The 26,301-nt window shown below is 40.9% G+C and overlaps 3 protein-coding genes across 5 annotated transcripts in view; 1 reads left to right on the top strand and 2 right to left on the bottom strand.

The window, feature by feature from the left end:
• Positions 1-26,301, bottom strand: part of LOC134214641 (uncharacterized) — a 205,824-nt gene that overhangs the window by 145,211 nt on the left and 34,312 nt on the right. The window lies entirely within an intron of this gene.
• Positions 177-12,132, top strand: LOC134209571 (MIP18 family protein galla-2-like). Of its 3 annotated transcripts, none has more exons than XM_062685567.1 (3): positions 177-286; positions 8,071-8,197; positions 11,700-12,132. In XM_062685567.1, the coding sequence occupies exons 1-3, from the start codon at positions 260-262 to the stop codon at positions 12,050-12,052; spliced, it is 507 nt and encodes a 168-aa protein (XP_062541551.1). In that variant the 5' UTR covers positions 177-259; the 3' UTR covers positions 12,053-12,132. The 3 variants fall into 3 exon arrangements, with proteins under 3 accessions (XP_062541551.1, XP_062541552.1, XP_062541553.1); XM_062685568.1 differs by lacking the exon at positions 177-286 and adding an exon at positions 7,851-8,008; XM_062685569.1 differs by lacking the exon at positions 177-286 and adding an exon at positions 7,900-8,014.
• LOC134209569 (mitochondrial inner membrane protein OXA1L-like) lies at positions 12,116-26,098 on the bottom strand. Its single transcript, XM_062685565.1, has 3 exons — positions 25,886-26,098; positions 24,791-25,826; positions 12,116-12,352 (listed from the first exon to the last, which is right to left on the bottom strand). Exons 1-3 carry the CDS (start codon positions 25,949-25,951, stop codon positions 12,189-12,191), a joined length of 1,266 nt encoding a protein of 421 aa, XP_062541549.1. The 5' UTR covers positions 25,952-26,098; the 3' UTR covers positions 12,116-12,188.

Genomic DNA, 26,301 nt, shown 5'->3' with positions numbered 1-26,301 from the left:
AAACAAACCGCCTAAAACATTCAAAGTTCGATTGCACACTCCTACTTCAGAGTTTCGATTATCCTTTCGTTTATTGCTTAGATGCAGCGATGAAGGTAGGAGGACCAACGTTCAATTTAGGATTGATTGAATTTAGTTTATTTTCAATGTGCATCCTAGTTCTAGCCTTCACAACTGGAAACGCGACACAGCGATTGAGCAGCAGAGCACGAAAAGACACGGAGTGGGAATTTCGCGCCCATTCGACCGAAAAGATGAAATGGTTCTGGCGCCGGCGATGAAGATGGTGAGACTTCCAAGTTTTTATATACCATTTATAAGTGGGCCTCGACTATAGAATTTCTAGAAGGTTCATAATAATACTTATCGTGACATTGCTTTCACATGCTTGTTGCTGGTATCGAACCATGTTTTTTAGAAGTATCAACGGAAGACCATTCTTGTAATTCTATAAACAGTCCTCGGTGCATATCACAACCTTGGAGGTTTGCCAGTAAAAACGATTAGTTCAGCTAGCGATGAGCATGACTTTAAATAATTCAAAAATTATATTTGATTTAGAATTTATTGATCTATCTGACCAATTAAAAGGAATTGATTGGTATAATTGAAAAGTTCATCATATCATCATCATCGTACATAAAGCACACGATCATATGGAGACGCATGGTGCATTTGGTTTATCAACTTCTTGGGACTGAACGTTTTGTGCAAGCTCTTCCACACATTTTTTTTTTCAAGGGAGAATGCATTTATGCGCACGACCCAGCACACGTGCTTAGTAGTTGCCAAGCTACTACACGTAAGTGTACTGGAGTGTCGGACTCGACCAGTGAAGGTAATACCGACTAAACTCCTTTGGGCTCCACCCATCATTTCCCCAGGAACTGCCTCCCAGCATTACTTCTGGGGGAAATCCATATATCAGTTTAGTCAAAGGTAATTAAATACTTTCCGGTTATTGATCAGCCTGGTTGAAAATTGATTACTATGCTTGAAAACTCGATTTGTACAATTGCACAACTTCGTTCGGTGGGGTTTGATCAAAAGATATTTTAGTTACTAGATAAAGACAAGGATGTTAACGATCATTCAGTAATTTGCGTTCGATCATTTAGTAGTTTGTCAATAACACATTCTAGAAGCTGAATTTCTTCTAATGCGAAGGTTTTTCTACAACTCTGCCTAATGGTTCGTTGTTTGAATTCAATTAGTAACGGAGTTATAGCTTAGACTAAATGATAACAAAATTCCAATCATTTAGTTTGAGTTACTGCAACTAGCGCTCTAACTCCGTTATTTGTTTAATTCTAATAACGAACCATTAGGCAAAGTTGTAGATAAACCTTCAGCTTCTGGAATGTGTTATTGACAAACAACTAAATGATCGAACGCATATTACTGAATGATCGTTAACATCCTTGGATAAAGATTGTCGCTTCGGTTCCCTTTGTTCTGCTGTCCGGAACATGTTGGGTATCAAGCTGTCAAATCGAATGGATTTTCCTTCTTTGACATTTAGCTCCCCTATCCTCGCCAGCAAAAGATGTTCCGGACAGCGACGACAGCGACAATCTTTATCTAGTAACTAAAATATATTTTGTTTGATTCCACAATCTAGTACGCTAGACATGTGATTTCCCTACTAAGCTACGAAAGATCTTCGTCGTCCTCCGCAGCTCAGCGGGTTCTGGTGAGGCCAAATCCCCAACTTTAGGCACATAGCCGAACTCTCGAAACCCTTTTTTCTTTAAACCAACTCACTCACACGTATTGTTTTTGTACAAAGCAAACCGAGGGGATGAGTAACTCAACTGTTTTAGTATTGTTTGGCATCCAAACACACATGCTATATTATTATATTCACAGGGTAAAAAAATATTGCTGCAATACCAAAAGTCGAGACAATTTCCAAACCGAAAATTGCCTAGACCGGCACCGGTAATCGAACCCAGCCACCCTCAGCATGGTCTTGCTTTGTAGCCGCGCGTCTTACCGATAGGCTAAGGAGGTTGAGTGTTGAATAGTGTATTCTCTGCGTAATAATTCAAATAGTTTGATGAGCATGACTTCAAAATTCTATGCAATGTGGCACAATAATATGAAATCTGAATGTATTCCACAGCAACATGCTTTTTTAAATATGAAGTAAATCAGACTCGACAAGCATCGTTTGATAAACGTATAATTCGCGTTAAAAAATCTTCTTTTTGAAACTAGTTGCGTAAACTAGTAAATTTAATCAATTCAAACTTGTTGAAATTTTGCTGAGTTGTTTCTCATCCTAGGAATTACCGTGAAATGATTTAGATCAATGCAAAAATTAGGAAATGGTGCGCAAAGCTTAGGTATTAATGGGACATTGGGACTAGCCTGTTCGGGCTCGCTTCTTTTTTCCACGCATTTGTTTTACGGAATTGCAATTGGCGTAATTCCTTTTAAAACAATTGTTGGGAGCCGCATTACCACCACCGTTTAATCTGTTGACAGCAGGATCGATCCAGCCGAGGCCTGGACGAAATTACCGAAGCCGGTAAGCTGGTAGCTGCACTGAGTTGATATCCAGGATACCGCGATTCGGTTGCGGAAAGGTTATGCTGGAACGCAGGTTGGCTCATTTCAGGTACCTGTGGCTGACGTCAAGAAGGTACTGCATAAGGCAAAGCTTTTGGAGCTGCTTGTGTCCTCCAAGATGGAGCATAGAAGCAGTATACTAGGGTGTTAGATAATATTGTAGCGAGCCTAACTGGTCTTAAACCATTAGTTGTAGCAGGTGACTTCAACGCGGGGGCAGTGGATTGGGCCTCTTGGTTCACTAACGCTAGATGTCATATCCTGCTAGAGTCGCTAGCGGTACTGAACGTGGTCCTGATGAACGAGGGCCAAGCGTCAACGTTCAGAGGACCGAATGGCGAGTCATGCTTCGATGTGGCCGTCTGCAGCGCGGGATGGACGGTGGAGCCTGAATGGAGGGTTCACGAAGGGTATACTGCTAGTGACCATTAGCCATGACCATCATTTATGGTCAGCTATACCACCAACAGAACCACAAGGTGGGTCAGTGAAGTTGATCTAGGATGGCGTACCTCGCAGTTCGACCCAGAACTGCTGGAAGAATCACTACTGTGGGAAAATCGGACTCTGATCCTTAGTGGTGATGAGTTATCCGATGTCCTAACACGAGTATGTGACGTGTCAATGCCCAGGAGGACTATGCCAACCGGCAATCGCAAACCGGTGCACTGGTGGACGAGCACGATAGCCGATCTTCGCAGAACCTGTCTTAGAGCTAAAAGATGGTTGCGACGTGCTAGAACCGAAGCGGACAGGCTAGAAAGACGCCGGGTGTTCCAAACAGCGAGCAGAGCTCTGAACTACGAAATCAAATGTTGTAAGAGAGCCTGCTTCGAAGAGCTATGTAAGATGGCCAATAATACTCCATGGGGGGATGCATACAGGATAGTGATGGCTAGGACCAACAGCACACATCCTGAGAAATCCCCGGCGATGTTAGCCAGGATCGTTGAAGGTTTGTTCCCGGACTGGCCCGCCACATCGTACGAGTCAGTAAACGTGGTACCGCTAGTGACTAACGATGAGCTTATCGTCGTTGCAAGAAAACTTAAGCTAAACAAGGCACTAGGGCCGGATTGTATTCCTAACCTGGTCCTTAAGCACGCGATTCTTGCCGCTCCAGATATGTTCAGGAGCTGCCTCCAACGTTGCCTGGACGAAGGAAACATCCCAGATCGTTGGAAACGGCAGAAGTTGGTGCTATTGCCTGAGCCTGGGAAATCCCCAGGAGAGGCTTCGGCATGCAGATCAATTTGCCTACTCGACACAACTCGTAAGTTGTTAGAGAGGGTGATCCTGAATAGATTGATGGACTATACGGAGTGTGCTGGTGGCTTATCTTCCGTAAAGGCCGTTCTACCATCGAAGCAATTCGGTCGGTAACGGAAACGGCTAAGATAGCGCGTGGTTTGAATAGGAGAGGTATTAGGTACTGTTCATTGATTACACTAGATGTAAAAAATGCATTTAATAACGCTAGCTGGGCAGGATTCTGAAAAGCTATTTTCAGAACAGGATATTGTTAGTCGACACCAACGCTGGTCAACAGTCGATCGAAGTGTCAGCAGGTGTTCCACAGACCTCGGACCGGTTCTGTGGAATATCATGTATGACGGAGTATTACGCTTAAATCTCCCGGCTGGTGTGAAAATAGAAGGCTTTGCGGATGATGTTATCACATGTAATGCTAGAGGTCACCGGCGACACTCTCGACGAAGTTGAACTCAACTCAAGGAGGTTGGCGTTAGCACATCACAAGACTGAGATTGTTGTGGTGCATAACCACTAGGGTGGCTCAAATTAGTATGGGAAAAACTTTTTTCAATTTTTTTGATGGGCCGCCTTCTTATTCAGTTCTATTTGATGCCCTGATGCTCTGGACAAAATTTCAGCCAAATCGGTCAACGTTTGGGCGGTGCTAAACTCGTTGGAAGTTTATATGCAAAAGTGTATACAGAAACATCCAAAACCAGTGAATTGCAGTTGGACGGCACAACTTACGATGAAGAACTATGATACTCATTCAGATCTTGAAGAATTTAACACAGAATGTTATGCAGAAAATCGCGAGAAGATTAGAGTTTGCCCGGCTAAGTTATTAGCATTTCTCTGAAGTGGGGTTTGAGCAAATTTCGTTTCTTTTACCTTTGAAAAGAAATAAATTCACCCCTACAACACTCCAGTAAAATGCTAATATCTTTGCCTAACAAACTCTAATCTTCTCGCGGTTTTCTGCATAACATTCTGTATTTAATTCTACAAGAACTGGATGAGTATCATGGTTCTTGATCGTAAATTGTGCCGTCTAACTGCAAATCACTGTTTTTGGATGTTTCTGCATACATTTTTCCATATAATCTTCCCACGAGTTTAGCACCGCCTAAACGTTGACCGATTTGGCTGAAATTTTGTCCAGAGCATCAGGGCATTAATTAGAACCGAATAAAAGGGCAACCCATCAAAAAATTTGAAAAAGTGTTTTTTGAGCCACCCTAATAACCACCATGGGTTGCAGCAAGCGAGGAAAAACGTAGGGACCTGCACAGTTAACTCCATGAGGTCATTAAAGCATCTGGGCGTGATGATCTACGATAAGCTCAATTTTACGAGCCACGTCGGTTATGTATGCCAAAGGCCTAATTGGCAATAAAATATTTAGCACGAATGATGTCCAACGGATCGGCGGTGCAAAGTCAGGTGCGTAGGCTTATAGCGGGTGTAGCATTGTCTATTATCCGATACGGCGTACCAGCATGGCCCATGCTGGGATGATGCCGATAGACATACTTCTGTAGAAAGATCTTCAGCGCTACAACGACAGGGACTCGGTGCTAGTGCGACGTGTGAAGAGAGCAGCTTCATTGCTCAAATGGCAAAGAGCATGGGACAATGCAGTCAAATGTCGTTGGATAAACAGACAAGGATGGTCAGGTCAACTTCCTCCTATCACAGGTGTTGTCTGAACATGGCTGCTTTAAAGAGTTCCTGCATAGGTTCGGGTTCGCAGATTCTGCGGAGTGCCCGGAATGTGTAGATGAGGTAAAAATCGGAAGAGTATGTGATGTTTGCATGCCCGCGATTCGATGTTGAACGCAATGCCATGCTGCTTGTCAGCGGCATGGATACAACCCCGGACAACTTCGTTGATAGGATGTGCCGGGAAGAGGTTATATGGAATGCGGTGAACACAGCGTCACAACAGATTATATCGAAACTACAGCGCTGGTGGCGTTTTGAACAAAACCAGCAGCTGTAGTAGAGACTACTGTGATGCAGTGAACACCATGCTCACCCCAACAACAAAAACGTCGCGGATGGGCTGCAGGGACCTCCGTTATGTAGATATAGAGGTCATTGCGGTTCACGCGTGGCGTTTGTTGTCGGGGTGCTTGTCTCCAATGTAAATGTTATTTCAACTCGTCTATACGGCTTCAAGCTGAATATGTGTCCTATACATATGATCAAGAACTTCTATTTAATCCTTTCACCAGCAAATCTGTCGAATCTATTCAGCTGTTTTTGACGTTCGTGCACAACTACTTTACAGCATGTTACACATTTTTTTCTCAATCTTTACTAAACCATTCAGTAATATAATTCGCTTCAATGACGCTTATTCAGTTTTTTGAATCTGTTAAATAAGTTTTATACAGCCACTGAATCCAATTTGATTATTATTATTTGAGAGGAGAGTAAATATCAGAGTTTATTTATTTTTTTTTTTGAAAACTGAAATCAAGCATAATTTTTCATAACGACGTATGTAACAATTATGAGGATTCGAGAAATCCTTTGCAGAAAGTTGGCAAAACTTTTTCTAAAACTGTTTTGAAACTAAATCTTTTTTCAATACTTTTTTCCGTTGGCATGCATCATTACATGACACGTAATAAGCGTGCTTCCCAGCAAAGCTCAGTTCATTCAAATTCACTGTGAAAAACGATAAAATTATACATACACCGGTATGCTGCACGTACGTCGGTGTACATTGGTCGGTTTTCCATAGTGCACGATTGACGCAACTGCAGTTTTTTTTGTTTTGCTTTTTTGTTACATAGGTCGCTCTTAGTTCCCATATGTTAAAGCGACGTATGTAACAGTGAGACTTCAAAAATAGAAATTTTTACATACGTCGATTCGCAAAAAGATTGAATTAAAGAATTTTAAGATCTGAAATCAGTAAAATCGATACGTATTATATAAAGCCGCGTGTGATTGTCACGTTGTATTAAAACCCCGTTTTGTTTACTTTTGTTACATACCTCGTTATGAAAAATTTTGCTTGAAATATCGATTTTGTTGCTATCTAGATTCGAATTCCTGGTCTCCTGATTCAATGGCTGCTGTTCTGTCATCACCGTCACTTTGGTATCTTCTATATACATAAAAATGAATTTCTGTCTGTCTGACCCTTATACACTCGGAAACTACTGAACCGATCGGCGTGAAAATTTACATGCAGAGGTTTTTGGGGTCGGGGAAGGTTCTTAAGATGGTTTGAGACCCCTCCCCCTTTTGGAAAGGGGGGCTCCCATACAAATGGAACACACATTTTTGCTTAACTCGAGAACTAATCAGAGAATACATCAATTTTAGGCGAAACAAAGTTCGTCGGGTCTGCTAGTATGTAAATAAAAAAGAAAATTATGGAAGTGCTTCGACGCATACCCCATAGGTTGTTTTACTAGCGCTATTTTCAGTTTCATGCTGTATAAACGTTAGAAAGAGTCCTAAATGCTGCTTTTAGCACATAAGCTTAAATATTATACTTTCAGAATTATTTCAACTGTTATTCAAACATCTATCAGCATGTTCTGTTGGCTAACTTTTATGCATCATCAATCGCTGAAATTGTTTTTAGGCAACATTTTCTCGACCTGCATACAGCAACATCCGCTGCTAATCATTTAACAGTAACCTTCAACAGAAATATTGCTTCTAAATGGCTTGTTTTTTTACACTATCCGCTAGCATCACCTACAGCGCTTTGTCAGTTGCTATAAGAAAGGATTTTGGTTTAGTGGGTCGGGTGATCCCATCCCCACACTACCTGGGTTATCCTCCTCAGGTGTCCGTTTGCAGATTTCCGTTTACCCGTGCTAAAAAAAAGGATCGATCATTTAGAGATGCTCTTTTGAGCTTTTACTGTATAAATATGAACAACCATGCGTCTCCCTTACCTATTTTACTAATTTTACTGAACTTATGGGCTGTGCTTTCGATGGTTGAGTCGAATTCGTAACTCCCGTAACTCTCGTAAAAAGCTCTGTCCTACTGTGCCGCTGCAACAATAGCGAACATGTGAGTGAAGGTCATTAGAAACGTCAAAATTGAATAACAAACAAGTCGCAAAAATAATTCGCTTTTGTTTGGATTTATTTGTTATCTGTGAATCCAAATATTGAATTTAATTCTATCCTAGGCATTTAATCTGGTAAATGTAATTTTATTTAATAGTCAGAAACATTTGGAACTCATTGACTTATTCCATTGCAGAGTGTTGCTATGACTGAGCTGGAGAACATAAATCCCCATGTGTACCGCAAGTGCGAAGACCGAAGGCTCACTAAAGATGATGAAAATGACGATGTCGTAGATCTGTTTGACGAGCGGGAGATTTTTGGTAAGTTTAGTTCCTAAATCTTTTTTTTTTTTTTTTTGTTTGTTTGTGTTGTCTGTCATAGAAGTGACAGACGGCTAAGACCGTTCACGGTCCATCTTGCCAGTTCCTAAATCTTTAGCAGCAAGCTTAATAACATAGGGGGAGATCCCCCAGCGTCGGACACCTCACAAAATAGGACACTTCTTAATAGAACACTAAGTGTTGAGGTCTCTCGAGTCTCCACCAAGTAGAAAAATCTATTGAAAAGTCTTTCACCTGCAAGGAATATCAGATTATGTTGTAAAACATTGTCTCTTCTTCATTGGCATTATATCCCCCATTGGAACTTTGCCGCCTTGCAGCTTAGTGTTCATTAAGCACTTCCACAGTTATTAACTGCAAGGTTTCTAAGCCAAGTTACCATTTTTGCATTTGTATATCATGAGGCTAACACGATGATACTTTTATGCCCAGAGAAGTCGAGACAATTTTCAATCCTTTGTAGTCGCACATCTTATCCTTGTAAAACTTTGTACAAAATTTGAAATTGAACGAAAATGTCAAAAAATTTCATGTTTCGCTATGCTTTAGAAGGTTTGAATGAGCAACATTAAAATCAATCGAATAAATTCTGATTATGTAGAGATTGTTTAAGACACTATAGTGTCTTTAGAGATGGTCAATATCTAGGATAGGATGTGACAAGTAGTCAGTAAAAATCGTACCGATTTGCTGTCACAATCGTACCGGTTGCTGATTGGTTGAAAATGACAATCGATTACTTCGATTGGTGGCGGCGTGTTTTCCGTACACGCTTAGTTCAGTTCACCCAAATATAGGTGAAGTTTACCTATAATCGCCAAAAAGTGCACATACCTATTTATGGGTGAAATTGCATTTACCCATATATGAGTACATGCCACTTTCTGAAAAATTGGTAATGTTTACCTATTTATGGGTACTCTTTTATAGGTGAACTTAACTCAAATATGGGTGATCGTTTTTGTTTTCGTATTCAAAATTACATTGCATGAAAAGAAAATCATATTTCGCATAATAAACAAACATATAAAGCGGATTATTGTTTTTATTATGGGTGGCAACAAAGGGTCTGCTGCCTATTCATCGTTTTACAAGTTATAGCTTTCATTAACCTATTCGTTGTCGGATGTTTGACAACGTAAGCAGTACTGGTGGCCGGAAAACCAAAATAGCGAGATACCGGAACTGGCGACGCCTTGGATGATCAGCAGCAGCTTCGGGTCGATAAACGTTAACCGTTAACCGTCTCCTCTTTATACTTATCCAGCAGTGATTCGATCGTTTAACCGCAATAACTATTAACCGCAGCATGCTCAAAGTTCTGAAAAATAGTAAATCTTATTAAAGATCATAAAATTCCATTAAAGTAAATAACTTACCTTTTGAACTAACAAAAGCAGCAAAATCGGAAAGCAAGTCTCGATCGGGAAGAAATTGTAGCACCGAAACTAACAGCGAAAGGAGGTATTATTGCAGCACCGGTAAAAATAAATAAAATCTTACTCTTCCTTCAAATCGACGTCAGGTTTGTTTGATTATCAATTTGATTCTGACGGAATCGGTTAAGTTCCGTTTTTCATCCAAATATGGGTGAAGTGCATTCACCCAAATTTGCGTAAACTCGACTTACTAATAATATAAGTAAATATTACCGATATTATCAGTTTATTTCACCCATAATTTAGGTGTTGTATACAATACCCATATATGGGTAAAACAAGTACCCATAAATAGGTAAATTGATCTAAGCGTGTAGGGCAGCATGTTGTTAGTTTGGCCGTGTTGCAGGTTTTTAAAGTTGGTATTAAGCAAAATACGAAAATGTTTGAGTTCCACTTTTTTTGGTAAGAAATAAATTTATATTGAACTGCAAACGCCATATAAATTATTCTCAAGGGTTGTACAGGTTTGAAACTGTTGATTTTAAGCATTATCATTCACCTTTCTGTCATTTTCGATCTCAAAGTCATTTTTTCAGTAGCGAAAACTTCTCTCTGTTAGTCTTTCACTTCTCTTACATAAATAGTGGATGGAACGGGAAGAAAAACATCAAATTTTGATATATGATATTTGGAAGATTTTGTACCAAATAACTTTGGCAGCACTGGCGCCCACCTCGTCTGAGCAACCGATCAAAAAACAACAAGGCAGTCTCAATTGAGTTGTCACATCCTATCCTAGGTCAATATTACCCATATTTAAAATAACAATCATGATTTGTTAGACAAACAATGCACCTAACTGTGTTGCAAAAGTTCAACTTTTGGCAAGACAATTGAATTCAACTGAGTTGTTCAACTTACTTGCCCTTTCAATAGCGTAGTATTAGAGTTTTTCGTTAAATTGCTTATGTATCCGGCACTGGGGGATCTTTCCCTTTTGTTTGATTTGATCCGTAATTCAAATTCTATTATGATCAGGAAAAAGTTTGTTAGGGGAAACCGCCAAATGTTGAACGGCTAATTTTGTCGCCTATTGTTTAACTCCCATAAGAAATGCACATGCGTTCAACAATAGGCGAAGAAATTAACCGTTCAACATTTGGCGAATTACCCTAGATGTCTTCTAAATTTTTATTAGTTATTCATGTTAGTTTTAGAAAATTGTCCATTTGACCCCAAAAATTCAAACTGCTAACTGGCTCCGACAATTTTTGTTCTACTCCATTGAGTCTTTACATCTTGACTTTAATCGATTAGAATTTACATAAATGAACTATTCAACCAGTTTAATTTGATGATGAGCTTGATAATAGTTGAAAGCAGTTTAACATGGTGAAATACTCAATAATGTACATATTCACATCTGAGTTTTCAGAACATAGGAAATTAAACGTCCATGTCGGGTGGTCCAATACCCGGAAAATAGGCAATTAACTTTGATTGAACTACTCAATTTAATTGAACTATGATTTGACTCAAAAAACATTAAGTTTTGTGGGGCCCTCCTTAGCCGTGCTACACAGCAATACCATGCTGAGGGTGGCTGGGTTCGATTCCCGGTGCCGGTCTTGGCAATTTTCGGATTGGAAATTGTCTCGACTTCCCTGGGCATAAAAGTATCATCGTGTTAGCCTCATGATACACGAATGCAAAAATGGTAACCTGGCTTAGAAACCTCGCAGTTAATAACTGTGGTTTTATTAAGTTTTATTTAGCTGTTATGTTTTCAGAAGCTAAAATCTATTTCTGCCAGCTAAGGCTTGTTACCATCCACCCACATTGGTCAAAATGGTACATATGTTAAAAAAACAGTTTCGGCAAATGTTTTGCATTTTTTGCAATTGATGCGCATGCAAAACATGCAACAAAATAGAACCAACAACTAAGCAATCGATTTTTACACTTACTTACACATAAAGTTTGTTTAAACCAAAGATGAAATAAATAAATTTAGTAAATTTAGCAAAGTTAATTCTTGCCTCATTCGAGTATCAAATCAATTCTGTATTATTAATCAAATATGAAACATAAATCCGCAGATATCATTCGCAACATCAACGACCCGGAGCATCCGCTAACGCTGGAAGAGCTGCATGTGCTGGAGCAGAGCCTGATTAAGGTGGACAACGAAAAGAACACCGTCAGAGTGCTATTCACCCCGACGATACCGCACTGCAGCATGGCGACATTGATTGGACTCTCCATACGGGTCAAGTTGCTGCGAGCGTTGCCCCCGCGATTCAAAGTTTCGGTGGAGATCAACCCGGGAACGCACGCTTCGGAGAATGCCGTCAACAAACAGCTGGCCGATAAGGAACGGGTTGCCGCCGCCCTCGAGAACTCGCATCTGATTGAAGTTATCAACCAGTGCATTGCAGTTCCGATGCAGTGAGGACCGCGTTGGGGAATGGGGTGTTTCGTTTTAAGCTATGACGGTTTATGGAAAATAATACACTACTTGTTTTTATTTTATTCTTGGCATTTTTAATACAATATTACACAGTAGTTCGTTCAAAAGGCTTGCAGGTCTACCGTTTCTTTGCACTGATGGTGTTGCTGTTACTGGGCCGTGGTGTAGTTGGGTCATATTTGTAGGTCTTTACTAACGGTCCCTTGCCTGCTTTCTGAAAAGAAATTTCGTCCATTCGAGCTCGTTCCTCCAGTTCACGAGTGATTTTCATATTGGTCCAAGCTAGAATAAAATATGATACGATTAGTGGGCGGTTGCTCCTACACCAGATCTAAAAGAAAAATTGGCACTAATAATCCATTCAGAGCTAGTAGCGGTTGTAGGGATTAAAAGTCACTAATAGTGACTAAAATAATAAAAATAGTGGACAGAAAGGGGCTCCCAAATTTAAGTATTTCTTTTAAATTTATTTATACAGTTGTTGTAAAGGTACATTAAAAATACAATGGTAGGTACTCATTTTTCGAGCCATGAATTTCAATCGCACCATACCAGCCACAATCAAACGGGTTAGCCGAAAGATTCGTGGATATCCTGAAGAGAAGTCTTGGCAAAATTCGGTCGGGAGGAGAAGAATTGGAAGAAGCACTCACTCAGCACCTTTTTGCACGTATACCGTTCGACTCCATCCAGCGACTTGAGTGGCAAAAATCCCGCTAAACTGATGTTTGGGAGACCGCTTCGTACCGTATCGTCATTGCTCAAACCTATCGAACGTAACACAGGCTCCATATCAAGAGACAGGAAGAAGCGGATATTGTTCCAATATATTAAACATTAAAATTTTGAGAAATGTCTCCTCTCCTGTTGCTGAGAGCTAGAATTAAAAAAAAACACTAATAAACTTTTAAAAAAATATATCCTTGCTGAGGCCATGGCCCCCCTAGAACTCTAGTTACGCATATGGAAATGAACGAAGGTATGTGTCACAGTAGATTCATCCTGAGAACTCGCACACCGTTTAATATTCCAGGGAAATAATGCTTCCACGTCTCATTTCTAATGGAGATTACCTCCCCATATTTTAACATACAATCACTGATGGTAGTATCGCTCATTGAAGGAGGGAGGTCGTGCAAGCGGACGAACACAGCCTCACAATCAATATACACCGGGATTCGAAATTCTTTCCCCGCACAAAGCATTGATCTCTTTCCATTATGCTCAGCTTGGTAGCGCAAAGCAGTTTCTTTGTCCTTCATTTCAATTAGCACACAGTTACGACTATTATGTAACTGTATACTCGTAACATCCGTATATTGGATATTAATTCCTTTCTCCAAAAATTGCTGAACCTCACTAGCGTCTGGACGAATAGGGAGGACGCTAAAGTCAACCACTATAGTTTTTTCGCAAATAAGAGGGAGCAAGAGAAATACGTCTAACGTGTGCACTGGTTGGCTATCGACTGAGAAAGCGTTTTTGTTGGACGGATTGGAATCAAGTGTAATGGAACGTACACACGGTCAAGCAGTTTGACCAACATTGACTCCACCTCTCGTTTATTCAAACATCCATCAAGTTTTACGAACAGCGACACGAACAATCAATTTATTCGACCAACAATATCACACACGAACGACCGAAGCATCAACTCAAGCACCAACCATCAAATATATATGGGGGTTTGTGCAACTTCACTACAAATGCTCAAACATGTTCGGCGAACCTTGACTCCACCCCCGAGAACTCAAACCAAAATCAAACCGTTTTAATTTTTTTCCAGCCGAGCCACCAACTGTCAAATGGTTGTTCGAACAACTTCACACACGCTCAAACAAAGCAGCAACCGAAGCGTTTTCTTGGGGGCGGAGTCAATGTTCGTCAAACTGCTTGACTGGTGTGCTTGACTTGCATTAAGCAACGTACACACCAGTCAAGCAGTTTGACGAACATTGACTCCGCCCCCAAGAAAACGCTTCGGTTGCTGCTTTGTTGGAACGTGTGTGAAGTTGTTCGAACAACCATTTGACCGTTGGCAGCTCGGTTGGAAAAAATTAAAACGTTTTGATTTTGGTTTGATTTGTCGGGGGTGGAGTCAAGGTTCGCCGAACATGTTTGAACATTTGTATTGAAGTTGCACAAACCCCCCTATTATTTTTTGATGGTTGGTGCTCAAGTTGGCACTTCGCTGCCGTAATCTGAAAAGTGACGTATGCGCCAAATTACAACATACATGTTTTCCATTTTTCTGTTAAAGAGCTCGATGTGTACTACTCGTTAACACCATTTTTGGAAAATGGCGTATACGTCACTTTTCCAGATTACGGCAGTTCGGTCGTTCGTGTGACATTGTTGGTCGAATAAATTGATTGTTTGTGCCGCTGTTGGTAAAACTTGATGGATGTTGGAATAAACGAGAGGTGGAGTCAATGTTGGTCAAACTGCTTGACCGTGTGTACGTTCCATAAGGGTTGCGAATGAAATATCGACAACATTTGTTACTTTAGATGGATTGAAGCAGGGTGATGCACTCTCGAATCTACTGTTCAATATAGCGCTCGAGGAGGCGATTCGGAGCGCTGGTGTGCAAAGAAGCGGTACCATTATCACAAGATCGCATATGCTCATGGGATTTGCGGACGATATCGATATTATCTGGATTGATCGCCGTTCCGTGGAAGAGGCTTTTGTGCCTTTTAAGAGAGAGACATCAAGGATTGGACTCACGATCAATACCAGCAAAACGAAGTACATGGTCGCTGGCAATCAACGTGGGTTCATTAGTGGTGGTGGTAGCGAAATGGTGCTGGATGGTGAAAAATTTGAAGTGGTGGAAGAATTTGAGTATCTTGGAACATTAGTGACGTGCGATAATGATGTTACGCGCGAGGTGAAAAGGCGTATTGTAGCTGCAAATAGGTCTTATTACGGACTTCGTAATTAGCTTAAGTCCCGTAGTCTGCAATCGAAGACAAAATTCGCGCTGTATACTACTCTGATTCTTCCGACGGCTTTATACGGCCATGAAACATGGACGTTAAAGGAGGCTGATCGGAGAGCTTTCGGAGTGTTTGAGCGTTAGGTGCGAGTTGGTGTTGAGTTGGCAACCGATCATGTCTCTAATAGCAACTTAATTGTTAGAAACGCTATATGCCATGATTAATAAAAATTTTCATTTCTGTTAATTCTACCTAATCTTCCGTTAAATAAAGACGTGTTAACGCATAGCTCTGCCTATTTTATTAGGTTATGGGCCCAGTATTTTTTAAAAATTAAGTAATACACGATAGAATGGGAGAAGAAAAGCTGTGGCTGTTCGATGGAAGCAATTTCGGATAGAAGTTTTGATGGAGGACAAGAATCTGCTGGACTGTCTGGAGAATGCCATTGAGGACGAGGATTACGCGAAGGAGCTCCCAGAAGTGTTTCTTCGGTTGTCGGCTTGCGGCTGTCAAGGCGGCAAAAACTCGACGAGCGCAAGGCTAGAGACCGGAAGTGCAAAAACTTACTAATTCATCGTATAGCAGAGGATCAGTTGGACTATGTGAAAGACAAAAAGACAGCTAAAGAAGCATGGGACGCTCTAAAGAACTTGTTTGAACGTGTCGGAATCGCCGGGAAGCTGTTCTTGAAGAAGCAGTTTCAAGAGCTACGATGCGGTCAAAGTGTACCTGCTGAAGTTCGAGAAAGTGCTACGAGAAATGAAAGCAGCCGATGTCAAAATCGAGGAGGAAGATGTCGTTTGTCGTTATTGTTGTCCCTGCCGAAAACGTACGATGCTTTAATTACGGCTTTGGAAACCATCCAACCGGACCAGCTAACACTAGAATACGTTAAAAGCGGTTGTTAGACGAATCAGCCAAAAGAGCGAACCAAATGAATCACTCAGAAGTTAACACTGGTGAGTCGGCGTTTCCTGGAAAGAACGGCGGTTTTAAATGCTACGAGTGTGGAAGATTCGGTCATAAGCGCATAGAGTGTCCCGATTACCGACCGACAGATAAGAACCGCGAAAGGAATTCAAAATTGAATGCAAAGGTTAACCGCAAGTTTAAAGCTAAGGCACATGCCACATGCGAAAGTGAAATTTCGTTCGTTACTACCACGGGCAACGGTGTATTCTTGGCGCCTACTACAATATCAAGCAAGCGAATCGAGTGGTTTCTAGATTCGGGCGCGACAGATCACATGGTAAAAGACAAGAGTCTGTTCGATGAACTGCATCCGCTGGTTCGGAAAGTGTTGATTTCAGTGGCCAAGTGCGGACAAATCATCGACACTATCCGTGTGAATATGGTGGTCGATGGCAAGGGGCGACCATCGGTAATTAAAGATGTTCTGTACGCGCCTGAGTTGCAGTGCAATCTGTTTTCCGTCCGTCGGCTGGAAGACAACGGGATGCGAGTAACGATTGCTGGAGGAAAAGTGACCATCGAGAAGGATAAGCAAGTAGTGTGCGTGGGGCACAGATCAGGCCAACTATATGCTTTGGATATTTGTTACCGTGACAACAAGAATTCAGCAAGGGCAATGACAACGAAGAATGAAAGCTTTGACGGCATCGACGGTATAGCCACCTGGCGGAAACAAACCTGAGGAACCTATGGAAGCATCAGATGATCAAGACGGAATCCAAAATTCAAGATTGGCCTGATCAGTGTTTGTGTGAAATTTGCTTGACAGGCAGGCAAACGAGACAGCCGTTCAACAACGCAGTAGATAGACGTTCATCTAGACCGTTGGACCTCATCCACGCTGACGTGTGTGGGCCGTTCATTCCTGTAACGTGGAATGGTAAGCGCTATTATGTGTCATTCATGGACGACTATAGCCATTTTACGATGGTCTATTTGCTCGAATCGAAGGATGAGGTGCAGGAAAAATTTGAGCAGTTTTGTGCACAGGTAACGTCTTTCTTAGGCACACGGGTGTCGAGACTCCGATGTGACAATGGCGGGGAGTATACTGGAAAATCGTCCAAGAAGTTTTGCCGCACGGAAGGTATTTGTATGGAGACAACCGTTCCGTATAGTCCGCAGCAGAATGGTGTGGCGGAGCGCCTAAATCTCACTCTGTTAGACAGGTCTCGATCCATGCTGCAAGATTCTAGTTTGCCGAAGGGTATGTGGGGTGAAGCTGTCCTCACTGCTGCCTATATTATGAATCGAAGTCCAACAGCTGCTGCTCTAAAAGAAAGAAAGACACCATATGAAATGTGGTACAAAAGAAAGCCGCACGTAGATAGGATGCGTGTTTTCGGTTCAACTGTCTTCACCTGGGTGCCGAAGCAGAAGCATGGAAAATTGGATCCAAGTAGCGAAAAGAATTTAATGGTAGGATACAAAACTAACGGATACAGAATTTGGGATGCGAAGAAGCAAACAGTTTTCACATCCCGTGATATCATCTTCGACGAAAGGAAGAAAGTGATGAAGAGACATGAACCAGAACGTGTGTTCTACGAATCGGAAAACGACGATGGCGAATCTATTGTGGATGAAGTCAGTGCTGTTCCTCTGGATCCAGCTTTACCCGAGATCGAATCGGTCAGGGAAAACGAATCTGCCGACGATGAAGAGTATGAGGAAGCAACCGGCGCGCTCCCTTCGCAATCAGATAGTGGAAACTGCCCTGCAGTAGCATCCACAAGGCAAAGCGAACGGGAGCGCAAAATTCCTGGTAAGTTTTTTGATTTTATTAAAAGTTTTGAAACAAATACTGGCAGTGAATGTTTCGTAGGTTCTTCTCAAAATTCACCAACTGATGGCGATGCTTAATAATGGCTTACGCATTGAATGCGGAGGCGTTCGTTGAGGACTTACCAACAATCATTGAAGAACTGAAGAAGCGACTGGGATCATTGGAAAACAGCTATAGAGTGAAGAACGGAAGAACGACATGTGGGAACTCGTTCTGAAGCCTGCGGGAAAACACCTTGTTGAATGCAAATGGATTTTCAAGGTGAAGCTGGAAATGTTGATCGCTTCAAAGCGAGGTTGGTTGCAACAGGCTATTTGCAACGGAAAGGGTTCGATTTTAATGAGACGTACGCACCTGTAGCTAAAATCACCACTGTGAGGACACTTTTGGCGCAGGCGAACGAGAAGGGGTACCAGATGGACGTTCGAACTACTTTCCTCAACGGAAACCTGAAGGAAGAAATATTTATGCGGCAGCCGGAAGGTCTCGATTGCAAGAATCCAAGCCTCGTTTGTCGTCTCAAGAAAGCACTGTATGGCCTAAAGCAAGCCCCGAGGAGCTGGAATGATCGATTCCATACCTTTGTAACAAAGCTCGGTTTCAAGCGCTCCGGAGTGGACACCTGTTTGTACTACTTGAGGACCGTACTGTATGTCGATGATACCATCCTTGTCTCAGACGCAATAGACCTTGTGCATAGATTCAAGCGGAAACGTTCAAAGCAGTTCGAGATGTCCGATATGGGTGAGATCCATGAAAATAAGCCAACCTAAATATATTACTGATCTGCTTCAAAAGTTCGGCATGGTTGACTGCAAACCAGTGGCAACTCCGTTGGAACCTAATCTGAAATTTGAAAGTAGAAAACATCAAGAACTAACTACCAAGCCGTACAGGGAACTTATAGGTTGTTTGACGTATTTGGCACTTACATCGCGACCAGACATAAGTGCTGCTGTGAATTTCTTTAGCAAATTTCAATCTGCTCCATCTGATGTCCACTGGTGTCACTTGAAACGTATATTACGCTACCTGAAAGGAACCATCAATCTATGTTTGGTTTATCGTCAGGAAAAAGAAGTACAGCCGCTTATAAGATACGCCGACGCCGGAGTTGCATTCATTCAACCAATACCACTGTTCGAGGACAATCAAGCTTGCATCCGGATTGCTGAAGAACCAAAGAATCACAAACGAATGAAACATATCGACCACAGAGAAACAGACGTCTCACTCAACACATGTTCCATCGTTCAGCTTTTTAACGGTGGATTCAATTTTTTGTAGGTGGTCGATCGGCCACCGATGGCGCTTCTATCGGTTTTGTTTGTGTTTGACGTTTGCTCACTAACGCCATCTGGTTGCCGCTTGACCACACACAGGGTATTTAGCATTGGGCGATAATGTTTTCATGACGATGATTTTGATTGCATTTTGTTCTAAGTGAGACGTCTGTTTATCTGTGATATCGACATTCGATACAACTTTGTTCGAGAGAACATTCATGAAGGTTTCTTCAAAACACTCTACAAGCCAACATCCGAGCAAGTCGCTGATCTTTTCACACAGGGCCTAGCTAACTTAGGACCGTTCAAATATCTACGGAACAAGCTGGGACTATTCGGTTGAGCGGAGGTGTTGAGTTGGCAACCGATCATGTTTCTAATAGCATCTTAATTGTTAGAAACGCAATATGTCATGATTAATAAAATTTTCATTTCTATTAATTCTACCTAATCTTCCGTTCAATAAAGACGTGTTAACGCATAGCTCTGCCTATTTTATTATATACAACACGGCAGACTACGGTGGGCTGGACACGTTGTTCGTATGCCGGAAGAACATCAAGCAGAGTTAAGAGGACGGAAGAGGACGCAGGCTTCGTGGAACACCGCGTACACGATGGCTTTTTGCAGTTGAAGAGGACCTGAGTGCGGTCAATGTTCAGGGCGACTGGAAGCGATTGGCTCAGGATCGAGTCCAGTGGAGAAGGGTACTCCATTCAGCGTAGGTTCAACGAAGAGCTGTAGCCCAACAAGTAAGTAAGTTTACAGGGGGGAAGCCCATATGGCATAATGCCATTTGGCATAATGCCGTTTGGCATAAGGCCGTTTGGCATAATGCCATTTGGCATAACGATTTAAATGTCTAAAGGCCATTTGGCATAAAGACCATTTGGCATAACGACCATTTGGCATAATTTGTTGGGTACCTCGAGGCCATTTGGCATAACGACCGTTTGGCATAATGACCATTTGGCATAATCCTCGAAAAATGAATTAAATACAACGGGCCGTTTAGCAAAACTACCATTTGGCACAAAAAAGGTTAATCGTAGGAATATATCGACATTGTTGTTTCATAAGGGCGAAAGTCGCAAACGTAAACATTGACTTCTTCTGCTGATTTCAGGAAGGTTGAAGACTTTTGGCGATATTTTACACTTCTGTTTGATAGAAGGCGCGGAGCGCCACCAGTTCCAAGTGATTGTTAGCTGGGAGCGGTCCTAGTTGTTGAGAAATTTGCAGGAAAAGGCATTGTTTACGATTGCGAGTATGCATTTGCCCGGGATAAAGCAAAAAAGAAGATAACTCCTTCTTTAAAAGTATGCATTTGCCCGGGATGAAGCAAAAAAGAAAATGACTCCTTCTTTAAAAGTACGCATTTGCCCGGGATGAAGCAAAAATGGTAGATGACTCCTTCTTTAAAAGTACGCATTTGCCCGGAATAATGCAAAAGAGTAGATGACTCCTTCTTTAAAAGTATGCATTTGCCCGGGATGAAGCAAAAAAGAAGATGACTCCTTCTTTAAAAGTACGCATTTGCCCGGGATGAAGCAAAAGAGTAGATGACTCCTTCTTTCAAAGTACACCCGATTCTGTTTTTACACGGATTTTTTTTACACGGCCGTGTAAAAAAAATCCTATACAAATGGTTTGCAAAGTTGCTCCACGAATTTTCAAATTTTGAACTGAAAACTTTTTTTACACGGAACGCATTTACCCGAAATAAGGCAAAAGAAATATGACTTTAAGAATTGTCACACACACACTTTCATTCCAACACTGCTCACAACATGTCGTAGAAACAAAAATACTGCGGCGTGCATTGTAAATTTTTCAAGCGAACAAAGATCATGGGAAAAGTACACGGTCGAACATTTTAAACGTGAAAATGTTGTGAAAACTGCCAAAGCATTATTTGGTCTACTCAGCTCTATTGTATACAAAGCCACGAAGCAACTCATAAGCAGGATTAGAAGCAGCACGGCGAACCACGGAACATATGCCAATATTCATTAGTCTAAATTTGAAGACTAAGGACAACTTTTTATATAACATATATCAGATTAAACTGTACTTCTTTGTATTTTTATCCCGAGCCATTTTTTTAATGCCACCCGTTAGGAGAAAAAGTAAATCGCTCCTTAAAATACGCATATTGCCTTTTTAATAATACAGCTGTGAATTGAGCTTCTTCCTAGAGTTTTTATAATTCTTTTAATTTTTATGCCAAATGGTCATTATGCCAAATGGTCGTTATGCCAAATGGCCCTAAAATCATTATGACTATTTTTCTTTATTATGCCAAACGGTCGTTATGCCAAATGGTCTTTATGCCAAATGTCCCCTGGCTATTCAACTCGTTATGCCAAATGGCATTATGCCAAACGGACTTATGCCAAACGACATTATGCCAAATGGAATTATGCCATTTGGGGTAGCCCCGTTTACAGCAGCAACGCACGGTGTAAAAAAATGGATTATTATCGAAGTTTCATGTACCTCTGATTTTTTTTCACAGAAAGTTAGGCAAGGTCATTAGAAATGAGGTACGGGGTGTTTTAAAATATTTCATCGGCGATTTTTTTAAAAAGTGATTTTTATTGTTTTCTTCTCTAATATACCGTACAAAAAGTCAATTTATAATCCAACAAAGGATCAATCATTGTAATTTACCCCTCAAAGTTGATTATATACACATTTGTTGCCTTTTTGCCTTTCTCGTATCTATATAGATAACCTATCTTGACACGGGAATCAAATTTTGAAAAACATTTTTAAAGAACAAGTGTTCCTAAAGTATATTTATTGTTATTTTTTGTTTTGAAATCTTTGCTGAAACAATAATTTATCTCTGGCATCTATATTGTTCTCTGATGAATATTGTGTTTGCATTTCTATCTTCTGACATTTGTACTAGATGACCTGCCCACTGAAGTACGCCGTATTTTATGAGATTCAGAATGTTTTCTCCTTTGATGATGGATTTTGCTTGTAATTCATGCGTATGAGCCACATGTATTTTTTTGGCCTCTCACCGAGTATTGTACACAACATCTTCCGCTAGAAAAATCTAAAAGTATCCTAGGCTACTTTTATCATTTCATGTCCGTAATTGTCCACCCGAAGAATTGAGGAATTATAAAAAGCGAATTTCGTTTCCATCTGTGTTTTTTTTCTTCATCTGTATTGTACGAGACCTAGCTAAGACCTAAAACTGGTTATGTATGCCAGAGGTAACCCTATTAAAAACAGGTAATCTTCATAGGAAATGTCATTGATAGCGTTTACAGCATTGTAAGTGTTTATCAGTTTTTGTCAGCATTTAAAAGGTAAATTTTGTTTATACATCTTCAAACATATCCCCTTTACTTTCTTAGCACAAACAACTCTAAGCTTATCTCTGTATCTGCATGTAATTATGTACTTCATCTTGGCAGAGCTTATGCATATGCTCCTATAGGTTTTGCAGATGAAATTAAGCTCCTTAGGAAACAATCGCAGAGTAGTGGTGGAGACTTTTGTCTCACTGAAGATTGAGAAGGTGAGAAAGGGCATATCCATTAGGGTGGTTCAAAAAATCTATTTTGCTCCACAGTGCTCATCTGATTCTTTACCATGTTCTGAGTGTCCTCTGAAAATTTGAGCTCATTTGGATTAAAACTGATTTAGCACAAGCCGTTTCAAGTTTGCATGCAAATTAGTATGGGGAAATTTATTTTTTCATTATACTGGTTATGACGTTTCCCCATTAAGCGCATGTTAAAAGAAAACCTACATAGCTAAAATTGATACTCAACAGCTTTCATCCAACGAAAACCGCATGTTGATTAATCGCTTCAATAATTAGTAATCGAATTTAATCTATACCGTGGTTTTCTGGAGCTAATTGCGTAACTCATCAACAGGCAACATTGCTACTCGTGGCGCGAAAGATAGCACACATAGTAAAATATGGCAGACTGACAATGGGCTGGTCTCATAACGCGAATGTCGAAAGAAAGAAATGTGAATACAACATTCAATAGAGAACCATATTTGGGCTGGAAAAAGATGATAATAACAAAAAAAAATGAAAATAACGCAAAAAAATAATAATAAAAACATAGTTTCGGAAAGCTTGAATTACAGAATATGATATTTTTCAAATATTTAGATCTAGGTATTTCAAGATAGGTTTTCTATTAAAAAAAAGTCTACAAATAAGTACATTTTCAATTTCGAGGATTAATTACAATGATTGATCCTTTGTTGGGTTTTCAATTGACTTTTTGTACGGTATATTAGAGAAGAAAACAATAAAAATCACTTTTTTCAAAAAATCGCCGATGAAATATTTTGAAACACCCCGTACCTCATTTCTAATGATCTTGCCTAACTTTCTGTGAAAAAAAATCAGAGGTACATGAAACTTCGATAATAATCCATTTTTTTTACACCGTGCAACGTAATGCTTCTTTGCAATATATTGAAAACAAGGAGCTTGAAAATCTCCTTCAAATTAACGATCTAACGAACTTTTAATATCCTCTGGAAATAAAGTGATGACACATTGGGCTTGCAAACTCGACCGACAATGGTTCACACCAATCTGATCAGCTCAGTGTGTATTAGATGTATAAGAGGCTCTTCCCTATGGAAGAAACCTTTTAAAATAACATTAAAATACTGATACTGTTTAATATTATCAATATGCTAATAAACATATAGGGCAACGGTTCTGCACTTGGCCGGGGTTCTGCCAAATCACACCAAGCGCCAACAAAAAAAATCCCATTTATCTGCCCAAGCTTTCGTTTATGAAATTCAATTGATTACAAATCGCATCGGGTATCTCTCCTCCTCATAACTGAGGATATCCTTCAACAAATGTATTAAAGAATTGATATGAAATGATTTCCGTTTTCCTTCCACGAACAAAACATCATAAGTTAGTCAAAAAGCCGCTTGGGGCGGTTTGGCTGAACCCCGACCACTTCATCCCATAGCTCCTATTTCCATCCTATCAAAAACAAAGCAATGAAAAGGAGTGTGATTTTTTTCACCAGTGAGCACGCGTGTTAGCAAAAAGAAGCGGCAAGATTGGCGCAGTATTTTTTTGTTTTGCGATGAGATGAATATATGTTCAGTGAGATGGAAAACGGAACAGTTCCCCTACTTTATCGAAACTTTTCAAACAAAATTATACTTATCAAGTTTTGCAACTTTACCAAAAAAATATTCGGTTTAACAGCAGTCAACCAACTGATGAATGATGACTATATCGTGAACAAAAAATCCAAGAAAAAATGCTTAGGTACACGTAATAAGAAGTGGTATCTGTGGCTTCTAAACCTATATAGGTTCCAGTAAAGTTTCACCAGTAATAAATTTGTTTGACGCAACTAAAAGTCTCCCAAAACTTTTCTAAATGAACGTGCAGACTGAATCGCAACCTGATTATAAGAATAAACAGGTTCGGGGAGACATTTTTTTTAATCGCAGTTGTAACAGTTCGCGACAAGCTCATTTTGCGTTTTTTTTTTACAATTGTCAGATCTTAATACCTCTCTTTTATCGTCTATTGACAGCAATTGCAAACTTTGCTGAAAATTTGATCAAAATAGTTCAATCTAAATGTGAGCATTTACCTCATTCGAGTATTCTTACCCCCCCTCCACCCCCCACTCGTAGAATTAGCCCAATTCAATCATTTGATTTTTAAAATGTTGGTTGTATAAACATGGAAACTTACAATCTTTTATTCCCTCGGTGAATTTCTTCTTTTTGATGGGCAACGTTTCCGGCTTATGCGTCACCAATCGGTCAATGTTGAAGTAATCGCGCACTTTGGGAATTCTCAGGAAGCCTACTTGCAGCAGCGAGAAGAAATTGCTGCATGCCCAGTAGCAGAGAATCGCGCCGGGGAAGTTGATTGTGAAGGGAAAAATGAACAGCGGCATCGCCCTCAGCACGTATCGGACCGTCTGCATGTTTTGGGCGGACATTCGCGCGCTGTCCGTGCCCAGTTCGATGGTCAAAAACATGGTAATGCTGGTAATCACCGGCAGTGCGTAGAACTGGTCGCAAACAGTCAAATCCGTGAACCAGAAAAGTCCTCCGTCACGCATCGACTCCACGGGTGTGTTGGCCATCTGCCGGAGTCCCATGAAAAACGAGATGAATATGGGAGCTTGTGCCAACGGAACCAACATATTCTTCAGTGGGTTTAAATTCTTCTCCTTCATGAAGGCCACCATCTCCTGAGCATAGCGCGCTGAATCTATGGCGTTGCCGGCCTGCCGAGCTTCTGTCATTTTCAATTGCAGCACTTGCATCTGGGGCATGTGGTTGTTCATTTTGGCTGCATTACGCTGACTGGCAATCACCAGGGGAAACAGGATCAACCTCACACAAATGGTTCCAATAGCGATCACTCCCCACCAGGGCAGATCACAGCCAACGTGGAGGAACTCCATGCAATTCTGAACGATTCCTACCGGGGTCCAACCGCCCAGTCCAAGCGAAGCAAACGTAGCTTCACCGTTGGAAGCGATACTGGACACTAGGTCACTGACTTCCGGCGCTGCCGGAATTGGAGGTGGTTCTGGTATTGTGTCAAGCGCGCTCTTCGCAACATCGTTGGTGCTGATGTTACGAACCAGAACCGCAGCTGTGATTGGATTGATGGATTTGAAGTGGAGTTTTTGTGTTTTCCCGCTTAGAAGTTTATTACGATTTTCGCATGCGATGTGATAACTCCGGTTAGACCCTGCTATGGTGACCAACTCCTACAAATTGATAACAAAATTGTGGTTATGAAACAAGGAAAATTTCCACCAGATATTACCTGAACTAAGCAGTTTCTCCCGCCGATTGAATTTCTAACCAATAGTTTACCAGCTAGCGATAACATTTTACGTAACTTAAATTGATTTGAAGTGAATTTTTAATAAAAATTTTAGATTTTTCCGAAAATTCTTTCGACCGCTCCAGCAGTAATCACGCAACCAAAACAATTTGTCGTTCGTCGTGCGGCTCGTCGGTGAGCTGTCAAACACAGTAGAAACAAAAGAGGGGAAGTGGCACACTGAAACAAAACAACCTCGGACGGACACGAATGCAAACGGCAGAGCTTTGACGACGTTATGAGACGTTACGTTTCGACATATGCTTTGAGTGGGCGGAAAGTGGGTGGTAAATATGAAAATCAAACTACTTGTGGTTTTTGCTGGTCTAGCAAAGTATCAACATGATCGCCGCGCG

The sequence above is a fragment of the Armigeres subalbatus genome, chromosome 2, assembly GCF_024139115.2.
Source record: "Armigeres subalbatus isolate Guangzhou_Male chromosome 2, GZ_Asu_2, whole genome shotgun sequence".
NCBI lineage: Eukaryota > Metazoa > Arthropoda > Insecta > Diptera > Culicidae > Armigeres > Armigeres subalbatus.
This window is presented reverse-complemented; position numbering and strand designations above follow the sequence as displayed.